Source organism: Hirundo rustica, chromosome 5, assembly GCF_015227805.2.
Source record: "Hirundo rustica isolate bHirRus1 chromosome 5, bHirRus1.pri.v3, whole genome shotgun sequence".
Taxonomy (NCBI): Eukaryota; Metazoa; Chordata; class Aves; order Passeriformes; family Hirundinidae; genus Hirundo; species Hirundo rustica.
In genome coordinates, this window is record NC_053454.1 from 56,118,712 (window position 1) to 56,137,817 (window position 19,106).

A 19,106-nucleotide genomic window follows, 5' to 3' on the forward strand; every position below is an offset into this window, starting at 1 on the left:
ACATCAGACAGCAAAGCTCTACACTAGATAATGTGATTTAAGAGCCAAATGACTGCAGTCAGTTATTCCAACATCTTTATTAAAAGAATTACCAACCTGAAGAGACAAGGGGCTGTTTCCATCCTGAACTTTGGTCCAACAAGCAACAAGTTTGTCCACGTTGCCGGCACAAATGTAACAGAGGCAAGCTTGTGTCTGCAGAACGCTGTCCCCCTCATTCTCCAGCCTGCTACCCAGGAGATCTAGATAAAAGAAGAGCAAAGATGCTGACAAATCACTCTGGGTGATTCCCTCCCCACCACTGCTGAAGCTGGGGAAGCAACTGGCCAAGGAAGTGTGAACAAAGCCACGTTACTGCTCTGGAGTTATCCAGTCTGTGAAGTGTCCTTACCGCAAAGGGCTGTGAACTCATCTGGCCTGGCATAAGTGAGCACAGCAGCCAAAGCCTCTCTCCAATTCTGCAGGTCACAAGACTGCACAATCTCTTTCCAGTTCTTTGTAACAACTGCAGTGATGAGCTAGAGCAGGAGAGAGACCACAGTTAGGATCTTGGTAGGATTTCCTCTGTGTAAGACACAGGATAATTTGGATCTGTTCCAGTGTACTCATTCCCACTGCATCCAGGGTCATGACGGGTACTGCAGTGCAGTTCAACAGCTGCACAAGAGCACCTCGTACTTTTAGAGGAAAAAACACAAAACAAGCTCAGAGAACACACAGGGGCCAATTATCCTTGCTACAAAATGTACAAGAAAAGAATACACAAACCTCCACAAGCTGTTGCAAATGGTTTTCACCACTATTTTTGCAGACAAACATAACCTACCAACTATTTAGCTATAAAATCTTCTACACAATGCCCAGGGAGATGTGTGAATTTTGTTTAATAAACTGTTTCAATCAGCTTTAAGCTCTTGGTCTCAAGCTGACCAGAGAGGGGCAGATGAAAAGGCTGCATAAAGGAAGCAGCAGGTGGCAGCAATATGAACCTGAGCTGGCTGTAGTAGCCCTACCCTCCATCCACCGACCCAGGCTGCCTTGGCACAGCCCTCAGAATGAAATTCCACCTTCTTCCTTCCAAAACTGACTCCAGTTATTTTGCTTTGGACAAAAGACAGACTTGGCTGCTGTGCTGCTCTTTAGTGAACAAAGCCCTTCTCATGCCAAGACTACAAGCTCAGAAATAGCTAAACAAGCAGTATGTGTGCAGTTTGGGACCAGAAAAGAGAAAACACACCTGAACAACAAATACAACATCCTAACTACAAGGTCAATGTTTGCTTGTCAGCATAGGCACAGATAACTGGCCAGCTCTTCATAGAAACACATTTTCCCAAAGGATGAGCTACAATGAAGAAATTCCTCTAAAAGCTGTCACCCTTGCTAAACCAATTGTTCTTTTAAAGCCACTTCTCCTGTTTCACCCTCCTGTCACTACTTTTTCATATTAGTAGTAAAAAAGAAAGATTTGCACAAGCAGCATCAGCAACCTCTAGCACTGCAAAAAGCTGAAAATAACAAAAACCAGCGGGCCATACACGTCTCCTAGACAAAGGGTGATTAATCTACCCTGGGCATGCTTTGCTCTCATTTCTGTGCACACAGTAAAAAAAAAAAAATCAGCAAAATTTGCAAAGACCAGTCACGGGCAGAAATCAACATAATGCTGCTGGCCCTGAGCATGGGTTCATCTGGGAAGAATGTGACAGAACAGCAGACTGGAATGTGCCCTGCTTAAGGTATTTGCCTTTATTGTTGAGAATCTATCAGTGTACATGCAACTCAGAGACACTGGAGATGAGATAAAGAACACTCTCGTGTACTGATATTCAGGTGTGCTTCTTCTCCCCTAATCAATGCCTTAAAAAAGAGTAACAGAAATCCTTCTGCTCCAAGATCTAACCAACTTAAACACTTACTAACACCTGCAAGAAATAAACATACGAAATGGCAAGAAAACTTTTTAAGGTGAAAAAGGGAGGTGCCAAAGGCACATGAGCACGTTACTTCCGACCTGAAAACACGTACCCTGGTAATTTTGCTCCGCATCTTGGCGAAGTACTTCTCCTGTGTCCGGGACAGCAGGTCCTGCCCGCCGGCGATGGCCAGGATGATGGCGTCGGCCATGCGGTTGTCGTGCAGGCACAGATCCACTGCGCTTTCAAAGTTCCCTGTCAGCAGAGCCTGTGTGATCAGCCCATCCACATCTGCAACGAGACAGGGGAGCGCTTCCAAATGCTGCCACAGAAGCCACTGAGAGATGCAGCAGCAGGTGACACTGACTGTACAACGCTGGCACGGCTGTCTGCAATCCAGCCCGCTCCCAGCCAGGTACTCACAGGGGCGCTCACCTTCACCTCCAGCTTTAAACACATGGGCACAGCCATGCCACAGGGGCACTGTCAAGCATTACTTAGCTCGTGACAGAGCACGTTCCTAGAGGTCTAAATGGCCCCTAAAACAACTACCTGAATAGTGCCATAAAAAGTCAAACCTCGACAGGGGTCAGTGGCTTCCGTGTTACTCAAGATCCCCCGGGAGTTTCTGCATAAACAGCACTTCATGCCTGACCAAGCGTGTCTTCTTTTGTATCAGAAATCACTCAAAGCAGCTGTATGTCAGCAATGGGGTACACAAGTGCTGTATAACTTCCTTCCTTCAAAAAATTGTATTTTCAAGTGCCTTGAGATTGCGTGAGAATATAGTTAGAGGCAAGTAATTACAATCCCTCACAATCTGTGTAGAATTTGCCTTCTCACTGGAGCACCAGTATCTACATCTGTACTTACAAATAACAGTACATGTAATGAAATCAATATCAAGGGGTTTTTTGTACCTCCACTAACAGAAATGTTAAATGTTGTTTTTGCAGATCCCAAGTCTTCAGTTTCTTTTTTATGGTCCTTCAGCGTCTAAGAGAAAGGAAAAGCATAATTTCTGAGATTATGTAAACACTTAGAAAACACACACATTTTTAAAACCGTATGGCTCTTGCACTGCAAGTTTCATTTAGAAATTCAAGCCACAAGTCAACTCAGACCATAAACTTCGAAGTGAAGGTTATCACTGTGTGCCAGTTTGGGCAGGGGTAAAGTTACTTTTTTTCACAGTAGCCAGTATGGGGCTGTGTGATTTGTCCTGGAAGCAGTGTTGATAATACAGAGATGTTGTTGCTTTTGCTGAGCAGCACTTGCACAGCACCAAGGCCTTTTCTGCTTCTCCTACTGCGCCTCCAGTGAGGAGGTGGGGAGTGCATGGGAAGTTGGGATGAGATACAACCAGGACAGCTGACCCCAAACTGATCAAAGGTATATTCCAGGCCATATAACATTGTGCTCAGCATAATATAAAGGTGAAGGAAGAAGAAAGAGAGGGATGTTTGCAGTGATGGCGTTTCTCTTCCCATGTGATGGAGCTCAGCCTTCTTCGGGATGAAAACCTGCCTGCTCATGGGAAGCAGTGAATTAATTCCTTGTTTGTCTTTGCTTTACCCATTAAACTTTCTTTATCTCACAAGAACCAGCAGCTAGACACCTGGATTCTGGGTATCAATCTGTATCTGCATCCATATACAAACAACTCCCTCCAAGCAAAGCTACAGCTACAATGAGAAAATTAGAATTCTTCTCTTTCCTTTTCTTTCAGCTTTAAGCCCTACCAAGAAAAGTCTACCTAGATTCCACTCTGCTCCACTTCAAATTTCAGCTCATCCTTGAAACCCTCTGCACTAGATACACACCCCAGTTTAATTACACAAATTACACATGAAAAAAAGCTTAATTTTCAACACAGAAGTCCAACATAGCACTCAGTACAGGAGTGCTGTACAGAAGCTGCTTTTTTTATAAACTCCCTCAGAATTAAGACAGAGATTACTTTGGCCAAGTACCTGGATTTTGGAATTTCAAACGAAACATTTCAATAATAGAAAATAGAACCAAAAGGGAAGTCTCTCTTCACCATCAATTTTCACAGCACAGGCTAAGCAGAGTGCAGAACCTGACCCACAAACCTCCTCCTCTGTCACAAGCTATTGCTCCAGTACATGAAGGGAACTCAGGAACACCCTGCTTATTCAGTAAATTGATGGACACAGTAGACCAAAGACACTGATTTGGACAGGGAAGAAAATAAAACAAGCTTTATGTTTGGCTCGTGAAAAGGACACAGTGTCTGGAAAATTATTTTGTTGTCAGATAACACCAAGTGTGTGTTTGGTATCAGTTGAGAGCATGTTGTGACTAGCACAGGAGTAATGTGCCCATCCAGTTACTTTATATACGTGACAGCATGCCCTGATGCATCAGCAGTGGCTTCTGGCCAGGCTCACAGATATTTAGGTAGGCTAAGGTAATGCCTGGCTGTGAATTCTCTTCTGGGAGAGACATTCGTTATGAGACACCCAATATCTTCATGACTGCATACAGCAAAACCCTTACACTGTCAGACACACATCTGCCACTACAGAGCCTACAGAATTAACAAGCAATCAAGCACCTAACCCAAGGAGAGCATTCTGATTTTAGTGTCTTTAACAGGCTGCTATGTGAAGAGCACCACCCCAGCATGCATGAGCCTTAAACCACCGTCCCTATCTCCACAGCCAGCTGCAGACAAGCACCAAGCACAGGAAGAACAGCTACCAGCCCAAATTCTAACCCTAAAGGGAGACTGAGGGCATGGGGAAGAATGAAGTCGGCCTGTTCACACAGCAATACACTATTTTCAGTGCTAGTGACACCTCACAAGGCAGAGGCTGGGTCCTTAGTGCTAATTAGGGACCTGACCACATACATGAAACACAGGGCTGAAAACAATGTTGTTCAAATGGTGTAGGACCCCAAATGCTGACATGGTTGAGCACCAACTCCCTGCAATAAACCTGGCTGAACATACTGCCTGAAGCAGATGAAAAAAATCTCAACAGGAGTCCAATTTTACCATGATAAATAATTGTTTTGTATTTCCGTTTATCCTCAGCAGCAGGAAAAACCATCAAAATGAAATGTGGTTAAAAAGAAGAAAGTAAATACAGGGGAGGTCAGCAGGGTTAGTCTAGAGGGCAACAGATACCTCTCCCAAGAACTGTTCCTCTGTAGTCTGGCCTTCATCCCCCTCGTTTGGGACAGATCCGTCAGATTCTGCAGGAGCCTTCAGCAGAGAGAAGATGCCATAAAAATCCACCAGCAAAAGAGGCAGAAATACTTTGCATTGCAGAGTACAGTCACCATTCCCCCATCCAACAGATAGAACCAGACTGAACACCACAGAAATGCATTGGTAATATATGCTTGAGCATCACAAACATGGTAGAGGCCCTGTTTCCTTCCTCTCTGTCATTACACAGTACCGTGTGCGGTTTTCACCTTAGCTGCCTCAAAACATGCAACAGCTTTCTTCCCCATGAGGCAGCTACAGATGAACTGTCTGTGGCACAAAAGCACTGCAGCCCTGCTGCAGACTCAGGCCACTGCAATCACAGTGGGCACTGAACTATAGTTACCACTCTTGTAGGAAAAGTTATAGGACCACACTCTCAGCCCTGCTTTCTTTAAAGCCTGATGAAGGTGCTGTTCTTGAAATCAGGTGCCAGGCAGCGAGGCTCTGCCCTACCTCACAGCCAGCACAAAGTGCCACAGTGGGCAAGGAAAGGTGAAGAGACACCAATGAGACCCTGTATCAAAACCCGTGACTGAGAGCCTTTCAGTGGAAAACGAGGGGAGCATCTGAGTAGAAGTGGTTGTTTTTTTCTAAATAATACCTCCATCCTACTGAATGTAGGAACTTGCCACATGCTGGATTATTTGTGACTTACTTTGGGACAGCTATCAAGTGGAAAGAAAGATGGTTCTTGCTTTACAAATTACCATGGCATTATAAAACTAACCACAGAGTTACGTACATGTGTTTGCTTACCTCTCCCAAGACACCATCTGCAAGACCTTCGTTATTCAGAGTAGATGTGATCTAGAAAACAAAGATTTAACTAAGTACCCTTTAAAGAGGCACCAAATTCTCAGATTGCAAAACTGACACATGCAGCTACTATGTTGTTTACACAAGAGTTAACATGAAATTAAACATTTTAACATAAAACTCAAGCCATTTCCTTTTCCAGCCTGGCGATGGACTTGCTAAGAGCCCTGCATCCCTGATGGAAACAACAGCTGCCCTATGTTTTTAAACCTTTAATTGTTAACTCAAGGGCCTCAAACCTCATTAGAGCTGCTGGAAACCACAGGAATAAAAGCAGTATCAGAACAGGAAGGACAAAAACCTTCTGTCTGCTCAAGTCAGGGAAAATAAAGCAGTGACAATCCTTGTGAGCCTGTCAAGAAGCTGTGGGTTAAAGCACATCAAGCACTTGGCTGTGGGCTAGGTAAAAAAAAAAGAGTTAAAATGCCCAGCTTCTACTGCTTTGCAAAGCAAATCATGACTCCAGATTCAATTAGGGCTCCCAAACCCAGCAATTTGATGTATACAGTTTCTATATTATTTCAGTGTCAGGGAGCCTGGGTTTCACATTGCTTCTAAAATTATCTACTGCTTTTTGCATTGTAGGCTTTATTTTACTCTTGTAGGCTGGTTTGTGTAAAGAGCTGAGCTCAAATTGCTGGAGACAGTTTTCTCTTTCTTTTTTAATCACTGGTTTACAATAAAAATGAGAAATTCAGGACTTGGCTTGCATGGGAATCACAGGTTTTAAGAATACAACCCACCCTTTCCACGTTCTTAGCAGCTCAATACAAGAAGCTGAAATCTGTGATCCCTGTTTTTACTTTCCTAATGCTACCAATAATAGGAAAAGCAAGTTGTGATTTAGTGAGCTTTCCATCTGGGTATCACATACTTTCAGATGAGCTGTACTGTGCTGCTTCTTGACACTGAAAAAACCATGGACTCAACATACTAAATTTTCAACTAGATTTTCTAACTGAGAGCTGCTTTTCAAAAACAGGATTACCCTTGCTGTGCTTGCCTTTGCACAAATATTTAGAAACTGAGGACAAACCATTATCAAAACCATGGGTTTTTTTCCCATAATCATATTAATTTTGCCCTGAAGGACATTTAACTTGTGAGCACAATGACACTTCAATGCAGCCAATCTTTGAAAATAAAACACTAGTTTGATATAATGAAAATGAGTCAAATGTTAAAATCCACTGAAACAGTACTGAAGAAATACCAGATAATTCCTGGGCAGACAACTGAAAACAACAGAGCCAAATGGCACAGCAGGTAACTCCCTGTAACACTGAGTAAAAATCTTCCAACTGGGAAGAAAGGTCTATGATGATGTGCAAATTGCTTCCTGGTGATCCAGATTTTGCGTTTCCAAATGGAGCCATCCTTGACCTTTTTTTTCTTTCAAAAATGAATGACGTCTCCCACAAACAAAAAAGTCTATCCCATATTTTCCTAGTTAATGAAAACTGCTTACATGTTCTTCAACCAGAAAGCCTAAATGCAGACCCCATTCCACGATGCTCGAGTAGAAGGATGTCACATAGCAAAGTTACACGAACAGCCTGAATCAATAAATATCAAAGCTTATGGACGAGTGAGAATTTCACACCAACAATGGACAGTCAGATGCAGACACACCTCTGAAGTCTGTTGCCTGCTCTGTCATTTCCACTGAACATCCATATTGCAAGAAACTAATGAAAAAAAACCAACAGAGCAAACTGTTTTCTGTAAGAATTCTGAAATTACACAAAAGTTATTTATATCACACATTGCACGCTTACCTTCTTCCTCAGATCATCCTTCCTGTATCCTAAGAGCTCGAGGTATTTAACACGTGAATCTTCTTCAAAGTTCACCTAAAAAAAAGTTAAAGACTATATTGCAATGCACCATTTTTCATTTTCTCCCTCACTGGCACAAATGACCCACTGAGATTTAGTGACTGTAGACTGAATGTAATAAAGAGAAATGCAAAAATTTTCAGTGACTCGGGCAAGGCTTCCATCTGGTTATGGTAGGTGAACAATCCGTTCATCTGTTTCACTTGGAAACCTCTAAATGCTTAAAGTGGGCAGTGAAGAGCCCATCTAAAGCTATCCCAAAGCTTTAATCCTTCTCACCAGCTCCTTTTACAAATATGTGCTGATGAGGAATATCAAAAACCACAGGACCCTCACCCACACCTTTGCTTTGCCGTGACTCGTCACAAACACCCTGGTCCTGAGGGCCCTCCCTCTTCTGATGGGCCCCCTCCAGTGACATGGCTTATGGGCACTATTCCCACAGCCTGCAGCTTTTGGTTCCCAGCACCTCTTCAGCCAGATGTGCAGAAGGAACCACGTCCTGCCTTCCCCAGTCACCTTTAAGAAGGCCCACACGTTCCTCTCGAAGTCAGCCAGGGCCATGTCGATTTTCTTCTGGCAGTAGCTGACGAAGCCCTCGGACTGCACAGCCTCCTGCAGCTGGTTGGAGCGGGCCAGGAACTCCTTCTCCGTGACGACCTGGCTCACGTAGACGTGGGGATGCTGCTGCTGCTGCTCCATGCCCGGCTGCTGCGGAGACTTGGGGTTCTCAAACGTCACCAGCTTGCCTCCAAACTGGAATTGAAGCACACGTGCAGTAGGTGAAAACAGAAGTATACAGCAGGGGAGCACGTATGAAAATGTATTTTCTATAACATATATATGATTATTGTCTGGGCACTCCCGATATATACTCATTTATTTGTTTTCCCCTACATCCCACATTTCTATGCACGTAAGGAGCTTGTTGGATAAGCAGGTTCACCTTTAATAGGATTTATAAGCACAGCCATTCCTGTGCCTGTTTGTTTCTCAGACAAAAGACAGACCAGGAACTGAGAGCTAGAGCTGTGGGCCCATACAGTACCCAACATCAGTGGAGTATCTCATGATATTGCAATGCAATTGCCAAAGAAACCTACGCATCACTAAGTAAATGTTCAAGCATGGTGCCTGCCCTGCTCCTGCCAGGCTGTTTAGCAGCTGAAACTCTGCTGAGAGAGAGGCAGATAGGCAATAAGTTGTGACGAGATTTGAAGAGGTAAAATCAACACAAAAAACTAATTAGGGGAGGCTTACGATATAATTTCATTCTATAGCTCAGAGTTAATTTACACAAGCCAGTCCAGTAAAACCTGCGTTGGAAAAAAGCAAAAGCCTAGCCTGGGAAAAGACTGACACCTGGCTCCTAGGAAACCAGGACAAATAAGGGAATAAACAACATCATAAAACGACACATCAGTCAGTGGCTAGGCAACATCGCTTCTCTTTGACAGGAGAAAATTGCATTTAATTTGTGCACCAGATCATGAATAAGCAGACATACAACGCTGAAAATTTGAGAAGTACTGCAGCAGAGAAATCCAATTCAGACAGGCTAAAATCTCCAGAAGTTCCCAAATAAATGGCCTGTGGGTTAAGAAAATAAGCCAAAAGTGGAGCCAAGGAGCCAGCAACTGCAAAAAGCAGAGCTTGTCATCCCCTCAACTGGCTCCTCTGCAAATCAACCAGCCATGGAGGAACCCAGCCTTGTGCTGCTACAGCATCTCCTGCTACCCTGATCAAAGCTAACCTGAGTATTCTCCACCACACTAACTCACATGAGTACAGTTTAAAGCTATGAAGTCTTAGATACTCACCCAGTTCGGTCTCATTCCTCCTCCCATTCCCCCAATGTGTATTTATTTACTCTAAAGCAAGCACTGCACAGAAACAAAAGCGAAGCCCTAATGCCAACACAAAAACAAGTGTCTCTGAGCAATGTTTCTCCTCCCCAAGCATTTTGGTCAGGCTTTTGCTGTCCCCAGTGCCCTGTCTGGAAGCTGCCCAGAGCATCTCCCACTATGCTGACAAATGGGAAGATCTCCCAAGGTGGACCACCACACTGAACTCCTCCTTTCCTAAGGGGTTTAGCAGATGTCAGCACAATCTCCCTACCTGCCTGGCCACCCCTGCCCATCCCTGTCTCCTCCTTACCGAGAAGGACGCTCCCATGGGCCGCCGGATCCACTTGGGTGGTTTCTTCAGAGGCAACACCACGCTCTGTGGGGCAGTCTGCTGGGGAAGCTGCAGGGGAGGCAGGGGCTGGCCTGTGCCAAACGGATCGAGGTTCCCAAAGGACGAGGAGAGCTTTGATAACACAAGAGGGAAAAAAACAGAAGTGACATTTCTCTAGTAATTAAACAAAACATTTATTTGCGCTGAAGCGGTAGTCCCGCAAGCAGGGCTGCAGACTAAAGATTTCCCACGTTTTGTTCCCCCCACCCTTTCTGTCCCTGGTCTTAGCTGAACAATTTTCAACACCTGGTCAACTTGCTTCTGCCTCAAGCCGTCGCTGCTGCCGCCCATGATGGAGTAGACGCTGATGCGCCCGTCGAAGGAGGCTGCGGACAGCACAGCAGGGTTCCTTGGGCACCACTGGATATCAAAGCACCACTGGGTGTTGGTGGGCAGCTCGTACAGCACCTGGGGAGCAAAACCAAGCCCAACAAATCAGAGCTTTCACGTAGCACCCTGCCCGAGAGCAACAACCTTCGCGTGTGCCTTGAGACCGGTGCGCTCCTCCTGCTACCCAGCAGCCTCCACATCACCACAACACTAACAGTGGGCAAACCCTGCTGACCTCCAAACAGCAATTATCACACACCACTGCTTCATCTCCTTCTCCTCCCACTAAATCTTCTGTTTAACCCACACAGGACAAAGGATGCAGGTGGGGTATGTCTCTGCTGTCCCACTGAGAGCTGTGGATATTCATGCTAGCTTATTCAGAGCTGATTTAGGTATTCCCACAAAGCATATAGAGAAAGTCTGTTTTCATAGGAAAAGTGAGAAGGGTAAAACCTGCACCCTGGGCAGACAGGCTCTTGTTCTCTGGAACAAACAAGCCCCCCTTACAGCAGACATTTAACCATAAACCAGGAGAAACTCAGAATAAAATGCTAGCTGTCAGCAAAATGCTGTCTCCCAAGGAACTGGTTTTTATTTTTAATAAAAACATGCAGCATGATTCAACCACATGTAAAAACTTTGTGACAGCGCAGGGTCCAGCTCAGATAAGTCATCTAACGCTGTACAGCTTTCGCAGTTTTGGGCCAATGTCTGAATTTCAGAAACACCTCCCATCCCACAATGATTGCCCACTGGAGGCAAGGAGCCCTCCAGCATGTCTGAAGCCTTTTTCCTGGTCTAGGGACAAACATTGTCTGAAAAACAGATCTGCATTGTCTTTGAAAGGTACTCCCAGGCCCAAAAGGGTGGAGCGGGAACACATTTGAGCAGCTCTCACTAGTCTGCCACTACTATGGCAACCTACAAAAATCCTCCTGTCTGGATAAAGTTCTATAGAAGGAAAAGGGCAATTGCAACAATGATCCAGCCACACTAGAGAAAACAAGAGTAGGAAGCATATACTTAGTTTAAGTGGAGCCATTTCCATCTCTTATAATGAACAGGGACATCAGTACCCAGTAAGAGAGAAGCTGCAAGGACTAATGTGTAATATTGACAACACCAGGAAGGAGTCCTGCACCACCAGAACAATCTCAGAAGACACATATAGCAAATAGGATAGGGAGTAACATCCCACAGGGGCATCATTCCTAGGAATGCAAGCACAGGAACGTGTGCTTTGGATGTGCCACCTCTGAACAGACATTTTGGAGTTTTTTAAAGTGGTACGCATACAATACCTCGCCTGTGTTAGGGTTGGAGCAGAGAATTTTAGCATCCTTCCCACAGCTAAGTAGCAGCTCTGGATCTGCCATACTCCAAGCAATGGCCAGTATACCCCTGCATGAAAAGCCACAACAACAAAAAGGCTTAATGCAAGTTCAAAACAGTGATAAATAAAGCATATTTAGAAGTTCAGCGTCCCACATCAAAATGCCCTCTCCAGCCCTTCCTCTTACAGGAGGAGGAATTTTTCAATGTTATCAGCCCTTGCTTTGTCAAAAGAGATGTTTTCTATTTTCTGCGTGAAAAGGTATAAAGATGCAGCCATTGTATCTGAAAATTAAATGCAATAGTCATATGGGAGAACCTGGGCATTAGCAACAGTATGCTTTGTTTGCCTGCAGTGTCTCTAATATCCAGTGTGCAAACCCATAGGTGAGATCAGTGACTAGGAAGCTTTTCAGCTTTAGATGAGCAAGGCATTCAAGTCAGCAGTTTTGGCAGAAGCCACAACACTGTTCTCCCTTCTTAAATCAAGCATTGGGTTTGAGCAATAAGGAAAGTTTCACCAACAATGGAGGAGGGAGAAGAATTTACCAAAATCATCCATTACACCTAAAATTAAGGCTCTTAGGGGACCGAGGGGCACAGAAACTGTGCAAATCCACACATGAAGATGTGCCTGGGTGCACCTTTAGTCCATTATTCAGCCAAAATCAACTACTACTAGTTCCTTCTTCCTTAGCTTCCTCTTCTTAAAAAAAAATTAGAAAAAAAATTTAGTAGCTTCACTGTTTCAGCAGCTTGGTGGGTTTGTTTCTTTCTTTCATTCTGGGGCCTGTTTCCCTCAAGAGTGCCAAGCTCCAAAAAGGCACAGGCTGGTTAGCAAGCCAGCATACAGCACTGCCTGCTGCTGAAATCACCAGCACCAAGGGAGCCTTCCTCCACAGGGAAGAGCAGGAAGGGAGATGTGCAAACCAGGACAGTCACCAGGGAGCACAGCACGCCGCGTACGACTCGTACCTTGTGTGACTTTCTAGAACACGAAGGGGTGAGGAGGCAAATCTTAGGTCCCACATCTGAATAACGGGCAGCCTGTCGTCCTCCGAGGCCAAAACCATCTGGGTGGCAACTTCAGGGTGCCATGCCAAGCCTGAGCAGTGCATCTGAGGGGAGACATTGGGTCAAAGCATCACGCAACTGAGCAGCACTAAAGGGGAAAGAAAACTAGACCAAATGTGCCCGTGTGCACGGTAAAACACCGCTGCGAGGGAACTTGTAGCTGGGTTTCCAGGCATTATTTCTGACTGGGATATTCTCTTTATTCCTGTGAATGAGGAGACTTGCACTTAAGCTTCCTGAGATCCTCTCAGAGACACTACACTGTGCTGACTTTTCCACTGTCCTATGTTTTAATGTGAGAAAACACTAAAGCTCACCACATAAACCTTTTCCTCTACTATTTTTATTGCTTTTTAATGAAAACCGACATTAGGCAGAGGTTATTGTCATGAGAACATTGCATCACAAGACTACCACCACACGAGGACAGCCTACTGTGCTGCTGTTATGTCAGGCAACAAACACAGAAAACACTGAAAGTTACACAGTTTATCAAAATAATACAGCGAGCTACTTCACAACCACCCACTTGTAAGTTTCATTTTTAACTCTTGCTGTACCTTTGGAGTTTGTTATGGCAATATTCTATTTCAAATAATACAAAATTATACAAATATGTCACTCTCCACGAGTTGGGCAGGCTCTTTTTTAAATTACACTGCCTAAAAGGGTGGCATGGTGGTTGTAACTACACGAGACAACACCCCTGTAAACCTGCTGAATGCCACACTTCTGTGGCAAAAATCAAGAAAAACTTTTAGTGCTAGTCCCAAACAGAGCAGTAAGCACTTTCTCAAAATTAAATCATCACTCTGACAGGACATCTGAGTGCCTTGCCTTGCTTCAGTCTGCACCTGGCTATTGTAACTTCTAACGCTGACAATCCCTCTTGCACGAGTGTACTCTCAAGAGCAAACTGGGCCAGGCACCAGCACCTCTATGTGCCATGACCCATCCCCACACCTCCCTGCAAGCACCCCAGCAGCTGCAGGAGAGCGCTCACCCTGTTGTTGTGGTCAGTGACTTTGATGATGGGCTCGTTCTTCCTGAGATCCCACACGGTGGCCCGGCCGCTGGGGCTGGCGGATGTCAGGATGTGCTGGACTTGCCTGTTCCATGCGATGCAGCTGATGTCCTCCAGAGGCTGCCGCACACACACAACAGCCTGTCACAACCCCGCCACACCCGAGACTCGAACCCTGGCCTTCTCAGGACTTGCTAAGTGAGACATCTGCCAGGAGAGTGCCCCGCGTACTGCGTGTGTTCTGGCTTCCTTTCTACGCATGCTGGTGCGCACAACACCTGAAAATACTGATTCACAAGCTGCTAGAATTTCTCTGTGAAGTTACTTTCTGCTTTACAGCGCTACACATTAGTTATTAAAACAAGACTAAGCAAAACTGTCTTCAAGAACAGAAAATTACACCATGAAAGTATATCCAGACATATGAACTGCTCTTTTGTCTTGGACTATTAGGCTTTTATTCAGCAAAAATAAAGGTTTGCTTGGAGAAATTCCATGGGTTTTTTTAATTCCCCCCAATGCTTATTTTTAGACCAAAAATTAAAAGCAGTATTAACCAAGCTCTTGTTGCCCTATTATTTCTAGTTGTCATTATGCATGTGAACTAAAAGATATCCCAGCCTAAAAAAACACTATTAGACAGAAGTTTTGTACAGGGATCTCTAAGGTGAGCATCCTCTCAAATGCCTACATGTTAATGACTTGAACTAAACAAAGTAACCAAACCCCACAGAGTTTAAACTAAAAATCTTTAAACTGAAGATTACTTCTCATCTCATTTGCACACTATTTTGTATCCAAATTATCATGCAGTAATAAAGCCATTTCCCAGTAACCTTCTTCACGAACTTCTGTGGGATTTTGTAACAGTAACAGAAGCGTACTTGCATTGAAACAACTTCCTCTTCCATTTCCTTCAGAAGTCAAAAAGCACAAAAGACTATTGTTTTTCCCCAGAGATCATCTTTAAGAGACACAGGCTAAGCACTGGACCTTGGGTATAGCAATTAAATCACACCCTGAAAGCCACCAAGGTAACTGCAAAACCTACTGCCTCATCATCTGACTTCTCAGCGGCTGCTTTTTATGTTTTCTCCTTTTTTTCTCTGTGTACCTTCACCATCTTCAGATTCATGCATGCAGTGAAACATGCAGAGGAAGACTGAGAGACATGTAACGGCCATGGTATTTGAAAACCTTAGAGACTCTGCTTGTTGCTTGATAAAATGCAACATTCCTCAAAGATTAAGGGGACGCGACAGCTTTCCCTGGCCAAATACAATTTCTTAACAAAAAACTGCCATGTGAAGACACAGCTGGCTTGTGCAGCAAGCCAAAACTGCAGGTCTGTTGTGGATAAAGAAGACAGCACATCCAGGGTTGCTGCAGGAGAAGCAGAGCACACCACTCATTCACTGCATGGACCTGTGCACACTTGCCCTTACAGGCCCAGCCAGGACACTGCTCTCCAGGGGCTACAAAAGCAGCAGCATCCAGTCACCCTTGTATGCAGCTACTACCCAAGTTAGACTTGAAGAGGCTTCCTCCCTCCATGCCCTTGAGACTGCTTTAAAACTGCAAATTTTAATCAGCTCTCACTTAACTGCCATGCATCTTTTTCATGAGTCTGCTCTGGGGAATTTAATAAACACAAATCCAGTACCTGTGTCTTTGCCCCAGGTGTCATTGGCGTAGCAAAGTTGTTCAAGTCCCAGATATAGATTTCAGACTCATTAGCACCAGAGGCCACCAGATTAGTCTGTAAGAAACATTAATAGACATTAAGAGTATTTTCAGCATCAGCTTCCCAGTCTTAGCTGCTGGGAGGCATCAGATCTGCAGGACTCTGCCAATTTCCCCTATCAGCTTAGGATGTAGGAAAAGACAGAAGGAAAATAGTGAAGGGCAAGAGCAGGGAGCAGAGCTGCAGTGACAGCCAGCACAGAGCTCTGCTCTGGACAGTGTGGCACTCCTGCCCTGCCCACAGCACTCCTGCACCTGGGATGCAAAGGTCCAGGCAGGGCAACATGAGCCAAGGTCACCAAGTGCCCTTTGGTCGCATTTTGTGGCGGATGACGGGCAAGCCCTGAGTTCGTAACAGGCAGAAAGGGACAGGAAGCGATTCAGAGAGGGCACAATGAACACAGCACAGCCTTGCTGGAGGCAAGTGTGCAGGGACAGAAGTGTTATTTAGGAAACAAATCCAACTGAATTCTCACACAGCTGGTGGCAACAAGGAAAAACTAACACACTGTGTCTAGGAGAAAGTAAGTGCTCATTGGTGATGTGGGAAGGACTGTTGTTTTTGAGAGCCCTTCTGCTAAAGAGGCCACATGGCTGTGTTTCCTTGCTGTCTCCTGTTTCCAAACAACAATACTTAGAAGCCTTGAAGGTGGATCCTTCCCGATCCCTAAAGGAGATACCTGAAAACTTATCTCTCCAGAAACATGAAGGAGAGCACTTAATTCCTTCCTGTGTGACTGGCATAATGCACAGAAGCTAAGAGAAGAAACTGAACCCTGAAGACACCCTTAAGAGTATCTCTGCTTCACACATGAGCAGACCTAAAAGGATCAACTAAATTGAGGTGAACTGATGAGGGGAAGGAACAAAACAGACACCTCATCCCCCACCCTGAAATGCCAGTAATGGGACAGGTTTTTCCTACTACATACAAACAGACTCAGACACCAAATGTAGTTCATGCTTTTCAGGGGAGGGGAAGCAGTAGAAATCAGAGCTTACAAGTTAAGATAGGCCACTCCTCTATTGATGGCATGTTAAGAGGAACAGCAGAAAAACCAACCTGGAACATGTTGACATCAAGCGCTCTCACTGGTCCCGTGTGCTTGTCTTTCTGGGCTATTATTACCTCAGCCTCTCCATCTAGGATTTTGGCTGAGTCATACAGAATGACATTTCCATTTTCACCCCCAGCAATCAGGACTCCAGACACTCTGTCCCCTGAGGTCATGCTGTGAGGGCCCCAGATCAGCTTGTGGTACCTGTAAGACACAGAGGACCCCACAAGTCTTAGAACCATCCCTGTAGGTTGATACATCCCAGTTTTGCTCATCCCAGCTGAAGTCAGAGAAAGGACTGCCTGCATTTCTCCCCGAGGATGAGTCTCTACACAACCCGTTCCATCAGGAAGACATGCCCCAATTCTGCTCCTTAACAAGAGGAATAACATGCACAACCAATAACCTGCAAACTGGTATCTCCAATCTCCTGGCCGCAAAATCAGGTACGTGCTGCCAAACACAACAGGAGTAATCAAAGCAAGCGCTGTAAGCCCATCCAGCCACAGCCTGGAGAAAAAACTTTGCTACCTGTAAGCAGTGTCATAACGGAGAAGAAACAGGTGAAACTAGAAAAATTCCACATCCTTTTCCACATCTGTGCTTTTGGATGTGCAAGTGTTTTGTCTGCCATAGCAGGGACTCAGTAAGTTTAGTCAACATCACAGACACATCTCTCAGGCCACAGCCTATTTTCAGGCTAACTCAAGAGGAATCAAACATACTTCCAGAAATTAAGAACACTATTGTGTCCATCTGTAAATACCCAAATTCCCTTCAACTCAATTAACGCCCTGCATAAGCAAAACAGCATTCCTGTGCACTTAGCCATACAAAAAATTAATATGTTCTACATAAAATGACACAGCCACCTATCAGCTCTTATGCAAGCAGAAAGCAAAACCACACTGACCAGAAGGTGGCAAGGAGATACCTTAGCATTCACCGTAATACTGCTCAACTCGTTGTTACCTCTGGGCAATCTTCAAGTAATTCCTTTAAATCACAGCAGCTTTAGCCTAGTAGGATAGATACTGCACAAAGCTACCCCAAAGAGCATATGCTGGGTGAGAAATACCATAAAAGCCAAGTGTTCAGGCTCCCAGTGCTGAGATGACAGCAGGGGTTCACCAAAAAATGATGCTACAAATAGAAATTGGTCTGTGATACCAGACAGACCCATTCCTGGGTATGACTTTTATGCTTCTGCACCTAACTATGCAAGTTTACGAGAAATGAAGTGACTGACAGGATTGTCCAGGCGTCACCAGCAAGACTGAACAGGACTTGAAACAATCCAAAATGAAGGCAGGAAACAGTGAGGAACAAAACCCGAAAATTAACTGTGCAATCACTTTTCTCCTGCCCTTTACTCTTTCCAAGATAAAGTATGGTTCTATAAAAGTAGTGCAAAACTTTCCTTGGAGGGCAGTTAAGGATTTATCTTTTGTGGGTCTAATCACCTGGACGTTTCCATTTGCTGCAAACCAAAATAGAGCCTGACGTATACACAGGTATCTAATCTTGAATTAAAAACAAACAAACAAACAACCCTCAACCTCCTTATTAATGCATTTTCTGGGGCAAAGTCAAATTCTTGTATTGCTGGTCAAGGGAGGCACTTTGCAAGGAGCACTTCATCCTGACTATAAGGACTGCTTCTAGAAATTCAGTAAGCAAATGGCAAGTCCTCAAGAATCTCAGTCACAGTTAAAACAAAGTAGAACAACGAAACTCAAAGATCCAACACTGCCTCCTGCTCTGAGCAGGCCAGTAGGAATGTTGACATCAGCTCTGCACACCGAGCAGGGCATTTAAAAAGGGACTGTGGCTGTTTCAGCTCTGCCAGAGAGCTGCTGTGATGCTCTGATGCTAACAATATTTGTCTAGATAAGCACGTGGTAAGGAGCTAACAGCTAAGTGGAGCTGTGCAGCCAGGAATCTGGCTCCCCAGCTGTAGGAACACACACAGCATAACCCAAGTTAGTCATGTTACAGGAGTCCCCCTGAAATGCCTAAATACAGACAGCATGGTGCAATATGAAAAGCTGCCACGGTATTTTCACAATTTTCTTCTGTTCTCTTGTGAATGCCAGAGGCTTCCTGAGATAAAGGGTCCACACATATATTCAAAAATTTTCTGTTTATGTCAAAGCATGAGCTGCTTGCTTGGAGTCCAAGCTCACTGCCCCACAATACCAACTGCACACATTTGTCTTCATCTTTCAGCGCTGACCTTCTGCTTCTCTCCTCAACGAGCGCAGACAAACCATATGAAGTGACATTTTCACACATACCACATGTAATAGTTCCACACACTGTACCTCTCTCTTACAACACTGCCTACCTGTGTGAGGAGGAGAACGTGGCACAGCTCTTCATATCCAGTGAAGGATCTGCTAAGTCCAACTCAAATATTTCTAGAGAAGCACTTGTACTGAAGGTTGCATCCAGCTGCTGAGCTGATGTACCTGTGAGGAAGCATGTCTG

The 19,106-nt window shown here is 44.7% G+C and overlaps 1 protein-coding gene across 5 annotated transcripts in view; it reads right to left on the reverse strand.

The window, feature by feature from the left end:
* Window positions 1-19,106, reverse strand: part of SEC31A (SEC31 homolog A, COPII coat complex component) — a 39,173-nt gene that overhangs the window by 18,819 nt on the left and 1,248 nt on the right. For all 5 annotated transcript variants that reach the window (XM_058420819.1, XM_040063660.2, XM_040063659.2 and 2 more), the window contains exons 3-18: window positions 18,964-19,087; window positions 16,622-16,820; window positions 15,479-15,574; window positions 13,795-13,935; window positions 12,693-12,835; window positions 11,687-11,786; window positions 10,299-10,460; window positions 9,972-10,124; window positions 8,334-8,570; window positions 7,755-7,829; window positions 5,917-5,967; window positions 5,074-5,151; window positions 2,837-2,912; window positions 2,029-2,207; window positions 392-518; window positions 97-242 (exon numbers count right to left, since the gene is read on the reverse strand). In XM_058420819.1, the coding sequence (XP_058276802.1) occupies window positions 97-242; window positions 392-518; window positions 2,029-2,207; window positions 2,837-2,912; window positions 5,074-5,151; window positions 5,917-5,967; window positions 7,755-7,829; window positions 8,334-8,570; window positions 9,972-10,124; window positions 10,299-10,460; window positions 11,687-11,786; window positions 12,693-12,835; window positions 13,795-13,935; window positions 15,479-15,574; window positions 16,622-16,820; window positions 18,964-19,087 (2,087 nt within the window). The remainder of the gene's footprint in view (window positions 1-96; window positions 243-391; window positions 519-2,028; window positions 2,208-2,836; window positions 2,913-5,073; window positions 5,152-5,916; window positions 5,968-7,754; window positions 7,830-8,333; window positions 8,571-9,971; window positions 10,125-10,298; window positions 10,461-11,686; window positions 11,787-12,692; window positions 12,836-13,794; window positions 13,936-15,478; window positions 15,575-16,621; window positions 16,821-18,963; window positions 19,088-19,106) is intronic.